The sequence below is a fragment of the Heptranchias perlo genome, chromosome X (genome assembly GCF_035084215.1).
Source record: "Heptranchias perlo isolate sHepPer1 chromosome X, sHepPer1.hap1, whole genome shotgun sequence".
Taxonomy (NCBI): domain Eukaryota; kingdom Metazoa; phylum Chordata; class Chondrichthyes; order Hexanchiformes; family Hexanchidae; genus Heptranchias; species Heptranchias perlo.
The window spans coordinates 1488631-1501909 of record NC_090370.1 but is presented as its reverse complement, the minus strand read 5'-3'; the positions used below and the strand labels follow the sequence as shown (position 1 = coordinate 1501909).

Below are 13279 nucleotides of genomic sequence, written 5' to 3'. Positions count from 1 at the left end.
GCGTTTCACAGCCAATGAAGTACTTCTGAAATGTAGTCACTGTTGTAACGTAGGAAACGCGGCAGCCAATTTGAGCACAGCAAGGTCCCACAAACAGCAATGTGATAATGACCTGATTGTTTGTTTCAGAGATGTTGGTTGAGGGATAAATATTGGCCTTAGGACATTGGGGAGAACTCCCCTGCTCGTCTTCAAAATAGCGGCCATGGGATCTTTTAGGTCCACCCGAGAGGGCAGACAGGGCCTCGGTTTAATGTCTCATCGAAAAGACAGCATCTCCGACGGTGCAGCGCTCCCTCAGTATGACACCGGGAGTGTCAGTCGAGATTTTGAGCTCAGGTCTCTGAAGTGGGGCTCGAGCCCACAGCCTTCCGGCTCAGAGATTGCTACCCACTGAGCCACAGATGGAGGTTGTGGCAATTTTAAAACAACTTTAAAACATTTTGATTACCCTGTGCTGATACTGAAGTTCTCATCACCCTGCGCCCCCCCCCCCCCCCCCAAAACCAGGCTCTCATTCAGTAACGGACAGGTGCTGTAACAACTGCAAGTCACTTCTAATCACATCACCTCACCACATTTCACCGTAAACTGTCGCCATCTCAGTAGTAGACTAATTAACATTCTCAACTCTATTCTTTGACAGATTTCGATGAAGACTCACTGTTCACAAGCTTGTCGATAATGTTCACTAGTCAAAATAACTAATTTCTAGGAGCTCATTCCACAGTATTTACTAGGAAGTGCACACAGTGGGTTCTGGCATTTTGGACAAATCAGATTTTTAAAAAAGCATCCCGGCGTACTTTAAGTGAGAACAAAATGCAAACATAACACCGCGTTAACATTTGGGATAGGACTGTAGGGACTTTGACACCGCTGAATATATTAGCACCATCACATATGGTATCGTGGGAAAGAGTGGTGTGGCAAATTACTGGTTCTCCTCTCTCTCACCTATTAGCAGCACAGGACATCAGATGCTCCTGCCAGAGGGAAACGAGACCAGGAAAAAAATAACGTATGCCTAATCCCTTGGAGGCAACACAGAGTTAATACTCCACTGTAATGTCCTTTCATTTTCAGCCATGGGAACAAAGGACTCACCCCCAATAGGACAGATTTTGAACGGCTGCTGTGGCTCTTCAGAGACTTGAGCACAAAATCCAGGCTGGCACTCCTGGGGCAGCGCCGAGGGAGCGCCGCGCCGTCGGAGGGGCGGCGCCGAGGGAGCGCCGCACTGAGGTCATTTTTTTTTTGGAGGGGGCAGGGGTGGGAGAAACCGACAGTCCTCAAGTAAAAAGAACACTTCAGGGCACTTTACAGGAGAGGGCGGAGGGAAGGAAGGGAGAAGAGAACGATTGACATTAAATCAGAAGTGAGGAAAATTTGGGGAGATGGGGAAAAAAAAATAGGAAGACAGTCTTGCATTTATATAGCGCCTTTAACGACCTCAGGACGTCCCAAAGTGCTTTACAACCAATGAAGTACTTTATAAGTGCAGTCACTGTTGTAACGTAGGAAACGCAGCAGCCATCAAGGTGTCTTCAAGAGAGGAGGGTGGCGGGACAAATTGGCAGAGAATTTAAAAGGAAATATACAGTCGGGACATTTTTAGTCTCTACAATCTTAAAAGACCAGCACATGCCACCTACTAGTGTTGTAACATTTAGTTCAAGCCCTGCAATAACCAAGCATGCTCAAAGAACAGGAAATCCCCATTCAGTAGGATAGTCAAAGTCTTCAATTAAATGCAACAAACCATGGGCGAGTTTTCCAAAATGGGCAACCAAATGATTCCTGATAGTTCAGGATCGGTATTCCCTCCAAGCCCAGTTATTCCGTGGTCAGTGAGACTGCGCTGTCCAACCTACAAACATCTCCAGAACAACACATCTTTGTTAACCCATCAGAAGATGACCTTCAAATGAAGCAGGAAAGGCCCCTTTAAAGAATAAAGACCTGCATTCATATAGCACTTTTCACAGCCTCAGGATGGCCCAAAGCGCTTTACAGCCAACGAAGCACTTATTAAAGTGTAGTCACTGTTGCAATGTAGGAAATGCGGCAGCCAATTTGCACACAGCAAGATCCCATAGACAGCAATGTGATAATGACCCACATAACCTATTTCTTTAGTGATGTTAAGGGATAAATATTGGCCCCAGGTCTCTTGTTCTTCAAAATAGTGGCCGTGGGGTGTGTTACATCCACCTGAGGGGGGCAGAAGGGACCTCGGTTGAACGTCTCATCCGAAAGACGACACCTCTGACTGTACTGCACTCCCTCAATACTGCCCCTCCGACCTAGCATTACGTGCTCAAGTCTCTGGAGTGGGACTTGAACCCACAACCTTCTGACTCAAAGGCGAGAGCATTACCCAGTGAGCCCTGGTTTACTGTCCCTTTCCACAGAGAACCTGAATGAATTCATCCTCTAGGTGAAGCTGGAGTGTGAAAGTCAGTCAAGGCTGGAATTTCAACACTGGCGTCCTTGTCAAGGGTCCAACGATCTCGAATTGCAACTACTGGATGAATGTCTCTTATTTGCATTCAAAGTAAGTAACCTGCTTGTCCTACAATCTGACAATGGGTACCATTCAAACACAAAGAAACTTTTTCAAAGTTTTGTTAAAACTCTCACTTGAATCAGAAAGATGGTGCAGCTCATGGAATTTGAATGCAATCTCATTAACCAAAGCATGCTGTCCATGAGTTTCTGCGCTGAAAAACAAACCCCCCAACAACTAAGGCATAAAGCAGCATTTCTGCTGCGTAAGTATTAATCTCACCATTCCAGAATTATTGTCGAGGGATCGACAGGATTGCTGAGGTCGTTAAAATGTCGGTTTACAAAACTAGTCTTCTGGCACAATATCTCAACTCTCACTGACGCAAGAAATGTCAACGATTTAACGCGTTACATTCACTTGCGGGCAAAAGTAACGTTTGCCCATGATATATTAATGCAATCTCTTGCATACAACTGGTTTGCAAAAATCACCAGCTTGAAAATACAAGTGACAATATTTAGCGCAGGTAAACATCGCAGAACAATATGGACATTCTAACTGTCCAAATTAGGGATGTGCCAAATTGCTTTTGCAAGTAAACTATTAGAACACATTCCTTTAATTTAGCATCCATTCTGTCTTGCAATAACATATAGCCGTCCACACTGCACTGGGAATTGCGGATCGGCAAGTCAACTGGAAGAGGGCAAACCATAGATTATGAGCCCTGAAAAAGTTAGTTAAAGATCTCCTATTAAGTGGCTTCAAGCCCCACTCCAGAGACTTGAGCACAAAATCCAGGCCGACACTCCCAATGCAGTACCGGGGGAGCTGCTGCACTGTCAGGAGCGCAGTACTGAGGGGGCTGCCGCACTGTCAGGGGCGTAGACAAAATCTAGGCTGACGCTTCCAGTGCGGTACTGAGGGAGTGCTGCACCGCCGGACGGGCCCTCTTTTGGATGAGACGTTAGATCGAGGCCCCGTCTGCTCTCTCGGGTGGCACAAGTCTCTGGAGTGGGACTTGAACCCACGACCTTCTGACTCGGGGAGAGAGTGCTCCCACTGAACCAAGGCTGACACCTTAGGTTACTTATTAGGAACATAGGAACAGGAGTAGGCCATTCAGCCCCTCATGCCTGCTCCGCCATTTGATAAGATCATGGCTAATTCCATATACCTGCCTTTGGCCCATATCCCTTAAAACCTTTGGTTGCCAAAAAGCTATCTATCTCACATTTAAATTTAGCAATTGAGCTAGCGTCAATTGCCGTTTGCGGAAGAGAGTTCCAAACTTCTACCACCCTTTGTGTGTAGAAATGTTTTCTAATCTCGCTCCTGAAAGGTCTGGCTCTAATTTTTAGACTGTGCCCCCTACTCCCAGAATCCCCAACCAGCGGAAATAGTTTCTCTCTATCCACCCTATCTGTTCCCCTTAATATCTTATAAACTGCGATCAGATCACCCCTTAACCTTCTAAACTCCAGAGAATACAACCCCAATTTGTGTAATCTCTCCTCGTAACTTAACCCTTGAAGTCCGGGTATCATTCCAGTAAACCTACGCTGCACTCCCTCCAAGGCCAATATGTCCTTCCGAAGGTGGTCACATATAATACGCACACGCTTTAGCATGGACACCACACATCAACTGTACAGCATCTTGTGCCAAGACTGCTTAGAAAGTCACAAATTGCTCGTCCTTTATTTGGCATGAGGACGTCTCCTTAGCATTTTGGAACGTTAAAAAGGGAAAGGAATCAAGGAGAGCGAGTTTATATTACATATCTCATCTGAAGAAATGCACCAGCACTGACCGGAGGGATCAAAAGACCTGTATTCCCCGTTATAAACGTTCTACGAATTCCCTCCCAGGTCATGCTTGTAAATAATTTTTTGGTACAATTAATACGAATTTGAACTTAAGTGATCGAGAGCAAACCAAATTTCAACAATGATTGTATTATACAGGCAAACAAACAGAATGTGTAAAACCCCCTTTAAAACATGAAAAGAAGATTCCAAGGCGCTTCACAAATAGACAAAATTGGCAGGGAGCCAGTAGTCAGATTGGAGGGGTTGACAGAAATCTTCAGCCGAGGTTGGTTTTTGAGAAGGCTTTTAAAAAATAAGGTGGAGAGAGATGGAGAGGCGCACTGATTTAAAGGGAAGCTGTTCTATACGATAGCATTAAATCTATGCCACCACTGGAAGGGCGGGAACAGTAAGCCACCTACTGTGTGCATAAATCTTCATATTGCATAAATTTTAAATAATTATGTAGGGTGCAAGTGAAGCATTACAATCATTTATTTTAAGTACTGAATAAATACCAAACTCAGGCTGAGAAATAGATGAATTTTAATTTAAGAAATTGAGCAAAGTTTGGTCTTTTTCATAAAATCTTACAGCACAGGGGGCGGCCATTCGGCCCATCGTGCCTGTGCCAGCTCTCTGAAAGAGATATCCAATTAGTCCCACTCCCCCCTGCTCTTTCCCCGTAGCCCTTCAAATTTTTCCCCTTTTCAAGTATTTATCCAATTCCCTTTTTGAAAAAGTCACTACTGAATCTGCTTCCACCGCCCTTTCAGGCAGCGCATTCCAGATCATGTTGCGTAAAAATAAATTCTCCTCATCTCTCCCTCTGGTTCTTTTTGCCAATTACCTTAAATATTAAAAACCACGGCCAGACGATAGCAAGCTGCTCGCATACACCCAGTGAGGTAAGACAAACGTAATCTGCAGCTCGTATCAGGAGGATTTTTATATCCCTTTGGCATACTCTCGCAAAACAACCCCCCTCCCTCTCTCTCTCTCTCTCTCTCTCTTCCTCTCCCCAGGTGCTGTACGTTAAAGTGCTGCCACTTACTTTTTCCAAAATGTTTCACAACAGCCTGTGCAATATAACAAAGGTTTGCCAGCCAACAGCACGAAGCAGGGGGAAGAGGGAAGAAAGTGAGGCAGGGAAAGACACCGCACGTTTATTTATACCTGATGTTTATTTCTGACCAACTTTTATTACTGACGACACACCATAATCTAACCATCTGTTCTCGAGAATGCAGTCTTTTCTATCCTAGTGTTCCAAAAACAAAAACACTTAACCTAACGGGATACGCTCTCGCCTATAAAAATCGTAATCAGCATAACTTCACATGGAGAGTGTGTTTGGGCCACAGATGCCGTACAGTGTAGTCCACATCCAAAAATCTGTTTCAGTGCCTCAAGACAAATATTTTCCAATGATCCACCGATATTTACGCAATCTGGTTTGTTAAACACTGCAGCCCACCTCAAGAAGCAGCTGCGTTACAGAAACTGCCTCAGATCTAATCGTATACGCAAGTGCCACTGCATCCATACCGTATTGACAATATATGTTTAAATAACATGCCATCACAAACAGGCTCGTGTACAAGTGAAATGCTTAGCACGGCAGGAGAATTGTACTGTTGACATACTGGATCAAGAGCTATGAACAATGCCACCATCTCCCTAACATTCTGCAGGCTGTGCTTTGGCATCCGAAGCTCCATAGGCCAGGAAATAGGAACGGGAGTAGGCCATTCAGCCCCTCGAGCCGGTTCCGCCATCCATTCAATCAGACCGTAAGATCTGTATCTTACCTCCGTTTACCTGACTTGGTTCTGTAACCCTTAATATACTTGCCTAACAAAAATCTATCAATTTCAGTTTTGCAATTTTCAATTGACCCCCAGCCTCAACAGCTTTTTTGGGGGAAAGAGTGTTCCAGATTTCCACTCCCCTGTGTGTGAAGAAGTGCTTCCTGACATCACTCCTTAACAGCCCGGCTCTAATTTTAATGTTATACCCCCCTCCCCCCCCGACCTTGTTCTGGACTCCCCCCATCAGAGGAAATAGCTTCTCTCTATCTAACCTATCAACTCTTTTGATCGTCTTAAAATCCCTCGATTAGATCACCCTTTAATCTTCTATACTTGAGGGAATACAAGTCCAGTGTACGCAACCTGTCGTCATAATTTAACCCTTTTATCCATTTGTTAAACCATCCGGTAAGTAAAAGTTGCTAAGCACGAACATGTTCTTTGCATCAATACGCCCCATACGGTTATTAAAAGAATGCGGAATTTTCAATGCAGTTTATACAAGTCAATGAGAAACTATATTATATGATTATGCAGTCAGAGATGGGGCTTTCCCCCCTCGTGGTCCCTGCTCATTCATCCAGATTTCTACTGCTCTTGGGGAAAATCAGTTGCAGCACATTTTATGTACAACAATGGGGCGCAGGTGACCAAAAGCTCGGTCAAAGTGGTAGGTTTTAAGGAGCGTCTTAAAGGAGGAGAGAGAGAGAGGCGGAGAGGTTTAGGGAGGGAATTCCAGAACTCAGGGCCCAGGCAGCTGAAGGCACGGCCGCCAATGGTGGGAGCGATGGAAATCGGGGGATGCGCAAGAGGCCAGAATTGGAGGAACGCAGAGATCTCGGAGGGTCTTAGGGCTGGAGGAGGTTACAGAGATGGGGGGTGGGGGGGGCCATGGAGGGATTTGAAAACAAGGATGTGAATTTTAGAATCAAGGTGTTGCTGGACCGGAAGCCAATGTAGGTCAGCGCGCACAGGGGGTGATGGGTGAAGGGGACTTGGTGCGAGTTAGGATACGGGGCAACAGGAGTTTTGGATCTAGTCAGATTAGGGACAAAGTATTAACTGGTGTCCAAGGTGAGACATGACACATACATACACAAGCGGCTGGCATATAAATAAAAATGTTTGGGCTAAACTTTTGTGTTTATCAAATATCACATACATAAATCTTTGAAGGTGACAGGACAAGCTGATAAAGCTGTTTAAAACATGCATAAATAAATTCATAGAGTACAAAAGCAAGGAAGTTATGGTAAACTTTTATAAATCAGCTGCAGTATTGTGTCTAATTCTGGGCACCACACTTTAGGAAGGATGTCCAGGCCCTGGAGAGGGATCAGAGGGGATTAACCAGAAAATGGAACTGCATATATACTTAAGGAAAAATTTGCAAGGCTATGGGGAAAGAGCGGGTGGTGGGACTCATTAGATAGCTCTTTCAGAGGGGCAGCACTGGCACGATGGGCCAAATGGCCTCCTTCTGTGCTGCATGATCCCATGACGATCACTCCACAACCTCACTCCATTCTACCTCTGCAATTTTCCAGCACACTTCAGTACCCGAGCTGTAACCTCTCAGGCATTGCCGCTCCCTTCACTCCGCCATTGGCAGAAGAGCCTTCAGCTGCCTGGACAACTTGCATTTACATCGCGCATTAAACAGAAAATCATCCCAAAGCGCCTCAATCGCAATCAGACAAAAATGGATGCCGAGCCATAGCAGAAATGAGGACAGGTAACCAAAAGCTTAGTCAAAGTGGTGGGTTCTAAGGAGGGTCTTAAAAAGGAGGACAGGGAGGTGGAGAGATTTGGCACTGGGGGCTAGACAGCAAAAAGCACGGTTACCAATGGTGGGCGAAGGGAAAGGCGAGGCACGAGTTGCCAGAGTAGGAGGAACGCAGTGCTCTTATTGCGGGGTTGTAGAAGATTACCAATATAGGGAGGGGCAAAGCCATAAAAGAATTTAAACAAGAGGACGAGAATTGTAAATTTGAGGCATTGGGGGACCGGGAGCCAATGTAGGTCAGCAAGTACAGGAATGATGGGTGAACGGGACTTGGTGCGGGATAGGAAATGGGCGGCAGAGTTTTGGATGAGCTGAAGTTTACAGGGTATAGAGGATAGGGGGCTGGCCAGGAGAACTTTGAAATAGTGGAGTCTGGAGGCAACGAAGGCATGTGAGGGTTTCAGCAGCAGATGGGCTGGGAGGGGGCAATGTTACAGAGGTGGAAGTAGGCAGTCTTAGTGATGGAGATGGGGATATGGGGTCAGAAGCTCAGCTCAAGGTCATACTGGATGCCACTGTTGCAAATTGTCTGGTTCAACCTGAAACAGAGGGAGATGAAACCAGAGGCACAAGCCAAAACGACAGTTCAAATCCTGAATGTCGGACAAGCAGTCTGACACCAAAGAGGCATTGGAGAGGTCAAAGATAGAGGAGAGGTCAAAGATAGAGGATAGGTAAAGATGGGTGTCATTAGCATACATGTGGAAGCTGACCCCAAGTCTTCAGATGACATTGCCAAGGAAGAAGAGGGAGCCAAGGGTAAATCAGTGAGGGTCTCCAGAGTTAACAGTGATGGGGGCAGGAAGAGAAGCCATTGCTGGAGATGCTTTGACCAGATACATAAGAGTGTAACTAAGTAAGGGCAATTCCACTGGGTAGGACAACAGAGGAGAGGCAATGGAGGGTGGTGGTGGTGTGGTCAGCGTAACAAAGGCTGCAGAGAGGCCGAGGATGGAAAGGTTACCAGTCACAGAGCATGTTATTTATGACTTCGATTAGGGCCACTTGATTGCTGTGACAGGGGCGGAAACCTGACGAGAGTTTCGAAACACGGGAGTTGCAGGGAAGATGCCACTATGAAATTCCCTCTCTAAACACCTGTACCGTTCCCCTTCTCTCGCCTCCTTTGAAGACCTTCTCAAATCCCACATTTGTGACTAAGCTTTCAGTCAACCCTTCTAATATCTCCCTCCGTTCATCCATCTCGTCTTCCAATTGGGCTTTATAAAAAAAAAACAATTTAAAAAAAAATGGCATTACATAAATGCAAGTTGTGGAGTAAAAATTTTTGATCTCTTAACTTGAATAAGTACAATGAAAAGGAACTGTTTAACAATTAACTAGACCACTTCCTAAAACAAGCCTGAAGTTTAATTCAAATCCTATCTACAAGATCTAGGGTGAACATAAAGTCAGTGCAGCAATGTTATCCTGCCCAGAGATGGCATTTAGCATGTTTGTGCAAACCCGATGTACTCCAAGTGTTCACCAACTAAAAGATCCCACGGCCACTATTCGAAGACGAGCTGGGGAACTCTCCAACACTTATCCCCCAACGAGCACCACCAAAAACAGTGGGATTGGTCATCTGTCTCATTGCGGAACCTTGCTGTGCGCGAGTTGGCTACCCTGTTTCTCTACATTACAACACTGACCGCACTTCCAAAGTAATTCATTGGCTTCGAAACACTTTGAACTGGAGGAGGGAAATCACTGTTTCCTCACGGTTACATGCGTGAGGTTTGATGCCATGCTAAATCTAGATGTAAAGAACATAGTTCAAAAACAAAAAGACCTACAGCTTCAATCATAACACATCTACAGCTTAAGACATGCCTAAGGGAGCTGTGGGATTCTATTGCAAGCTTAAATATCTAACAAAAGGAGGGCTAATTAGCTCATAAACCCCCCTCAAGGGCACACGTATAAAGTATGCCTCTCTTGTCACTCCATAATGGAAATATATTGGGAGGATTTCCCAACAAGGAACTATGAAATCTATCACAAATGAAATCCAGTAAGAACGGACAAACTTGCATCCTTGGGCAGCTTAAAAAAAAACACTTCACAGCCAATGAATTACTTTAAGTGCTGTCACTATGTGTCCATCGCAACTAAAGTTGCAGGCTTCAAGGCTCCCTGCCCCTTCCTGTCGTAAGCCAAGTCAAATCTTTATTCCAGAGTGCCCCCAGAGAACATTCAGCTTAGGCAAGTTGTTTTATCCATATATTAAAAATCTGATAATCAATCAACTTTTTTCCATTATAAATTCCTGTCAACATTTATAATGGGAACTGCCTATGTAAACTGGTCACGGTGTAATTACACCCTCCCACCAGTGAAGGCGCTGCAGCTCTCGTTACAAATGTCTGCAAGAGCGGCGAGAGAATACACGACTTTTAAAACAGGGACGGAATTACCGTGTGCACAGTATTACCCCGTCCTCTAAACCCACTTCACCTGGTCTTAACTTCCTGTGCGGAAAATCACAAACTATCAACTAGTGCACCAGGTGACATTTTGCAAGAGATGGGACGAGTGTCAAACACTTTACACAACCGCTGTCACTGAACGGCCCAGTAAACTTCAGACTTTTTCCACTGGCCCAGGAACTTTTGGACAAACTCAGTCTGGATCATGCAAAAAGGAAAGCTGATCAAGGGGATGACTCAACTTAATCATGTGCCATCTCACTCGTTTGGGACAGGGAGGGGAGAAACTAAATGTTCACTTTTAAAAGACATTGTTGCTGCTGTTAATTAATAGTTACTGGTTTATCCAAAATATTTATCAGCTTAATAGAACTGAAACTACACTATAATAAACAGGGGTACAAGAATGCGATACTGTTCCTGCAAACACATTACTTGTCTGGAAAACATCTTATCGTCCCTACTTAAGACACAACATACAAAATTTAACTATCGTGAGTATGTTTGCTCCTAGTTTACATCAATTTACTTTCAACACCAGTCAGCCTCAGCTCAGAGGGTAGCACTTACTCCCGAGTCGGAAGACTGCGGGTGACAAGTTTCTGGAGTGAGACTGAGCACATAATCCAGGCTGACACAGTTCGATGCAGCACTCCCTCAGTACTGCACTGTCGGAGGTGCCGTCCTTCAGACGAGACGTGAGACCGAGGCCCTCGTCTGCCCTCCCAGGCGGCTGTCAAAGATCCCACGGCTCTATTGGAAGAAGAGCAGGCGGGGGGGGGGGGGGGGGGGGGGAGTTCTCCCCAGTGAGCTGGGACCAATATTTATCCCTCAACCAGTATCACAAACAGATTAACTGGTCATTTATCTTGCTGCCGTCCGCGGGATCCTGCTGTGCGCAAACTGGCTGCAGTACATGCCTACCTACAACTGTGACTATCATACAAAAATAATCCACTGGCTGTGAAGCACTTTGAGGTGTCCCATGGATGTGAAAGTCACTATACAAATGCAAGTTTGTTCCTTTTCTCTCTTTAAAATAATTTTAACTGGTTGTTTTCAACGTTTTCAGACAAAAAAAAATGCATAAGCCATCCCGGAGAGACACTACTATTAAAAATTATCCTGTAATTTTAGTGCCTGAAGTCAGAAATCTGCAATGAAATTAAATTTGTTTGACATGACATTATTTACTTTGTACTTGCATTAAATGGCCAGCTCCAGACAGTAAATAGAGAACCATTATTTTTAAAATAAAAGACAATTGCAATCCTGAAACCTGGAAATTAAACGAGATTGTTTATTGCATTTTATATTACTGTGTGTAGACCTATTTTTTTTATATATAGTGTTTGCATACCTTTTTTTAAAAACATCTCAGACCAGAACTAGCCAAAAACTGATTTTCATTCCTTTGCAAACCACCAATCTGTTTCTTTTTCAAATAAAATAATTTCAGCAATGCAAAATTCCAGCAAGTGGGTTAAACATGTTTCTTTTGCCGTCTAGGTGAAACAGTGCTGCTTTGATTCAATGCAGCTGAGAGTAGGGGAGGTGCAAGGAGGAGAAATTTGCAATACTTGCAAGTGAGACACACACACAGAAAATAAAAACGGATTCCCACACCCTGAAATTACCCCACACATCAAAAAAAAGGAAAAAATGCACACATTTTAAATATGCAACAGATTTTTTTCCCGAAGCATCCTGAAAATTGCCAAAATAAAAAAAACCACTGAATCAGACTTAATACAGATTCCTGAAAATTGCAAATTAATCCTCACCTCAAAACAAGGATGAAAAAAAAGATTACACATTCGTTTTTGCAGCAGAACATAAGACACAATTTTCCACAATGTGTTTAGATACAACAGGATTTTGCACACATTTGTTTATAGTTACAACACGATTTTTTAAAAACAAAAACCTTTGTTTTTCGAGCTACAAACAGGGTTTTTTTTCGCACATTTGTTTTTTTACAAAAAAATGCAACCGTGCTGGAAATTGCAACAATAAAAAGGATCAGACTTTTGCATTTGAGGATAAATATATACAGTGTGTGCAAATATAAGATATATTTCTTCAGGTCTCAATTCCTCTCAATCCAATACCATGTCACGCACAGATTGAGGCGCACTGCAGTGTATTTGCAACGACCTCTCAAGACGAATCCAAACAACAATGAACACAAATGCAAAAATCTGATCAATGCAAAATGATAAATGCAACTTTTTGCAGATAGATTATAATTTTTGTTGCGTGTGTGTGTGTGTGTGTGTGGGGCTTACCTTCTGTCGTGTGGGTCTGCGAGAGCACTTGCACGCCGTGCACGAAAAACCCCAGCAGCAGCACCAGAGCCGGTCCGAAGCAATGCATTGTGCAAAAAATATATATATATATATTTTTTAAAATCCTTCTTTAATCCGTTAACGGTTTAATTGCACCCCTTTCTCTCTCTCTCTCGTGAATTGATAGATGCGAGAGAAGAAAGGCAGCAGCAGCAAGAGGAGGAGGTGGAGGAGGAGGAGGAGAGGGGTTTCTTTCTGCCCGGTGATGGGGGTCGCTTCATGTGAAGTGGGGGGTTGGGGGAAAAAAATTTAAATACTGAGGGGGTTGGTTACAAAATTTGCAAAGAAAAAAAAATTAATTCTCTTCACTTTCTCCACACAAACCCCCCCCCCTCCAGACCCCGGGCTTCGATGCTCCTCTCAACGTTTTTTTTTTCCTCCCTCCCCCAACTCCCTCTCTCTCTCTTTAATGGCGTGATTCTCCCGGACATTAAAAGTTAATATCAGATTTTTTTTTTGTTGTAAAAACAAAACAAAATTAAAAGCGAGGGGGAGACGACCGCGACGCGCTCCTCCCGTCCGTCCACGCCGAGCCCCTCGCTCGGTCTGACTCGGCTGTGGGTTTGACGGACGGACGAC

General features: G+C 44.3%; 1 protein-coding gene across 1 annotated transcript in view; it reads right to left on the bottom strand.

The window, feature by feature from the left end:
• Positions 1–12964, bottom strand: part of LOC137306881 (low-density lipoprotein receptor-related protein 1-like) — a 106080-nt gene extending 93116 nt beyond the window's left edge. Inside the window, exon 1 of the mRNA XM_067976270.1 lies at positions 12641–12964. Within this exon, the coding sequence (XP_067832371.1) occupies positions 12641–12728 (88 nt within the window). The 5' untranslated portion in view covers positions 12729–12964. The remainder of the gene's footprint in view (positions 1–12640) is intronic.
• Between the last annotated feature and the right edge of the window lie 315 nt (positions 12965–13279).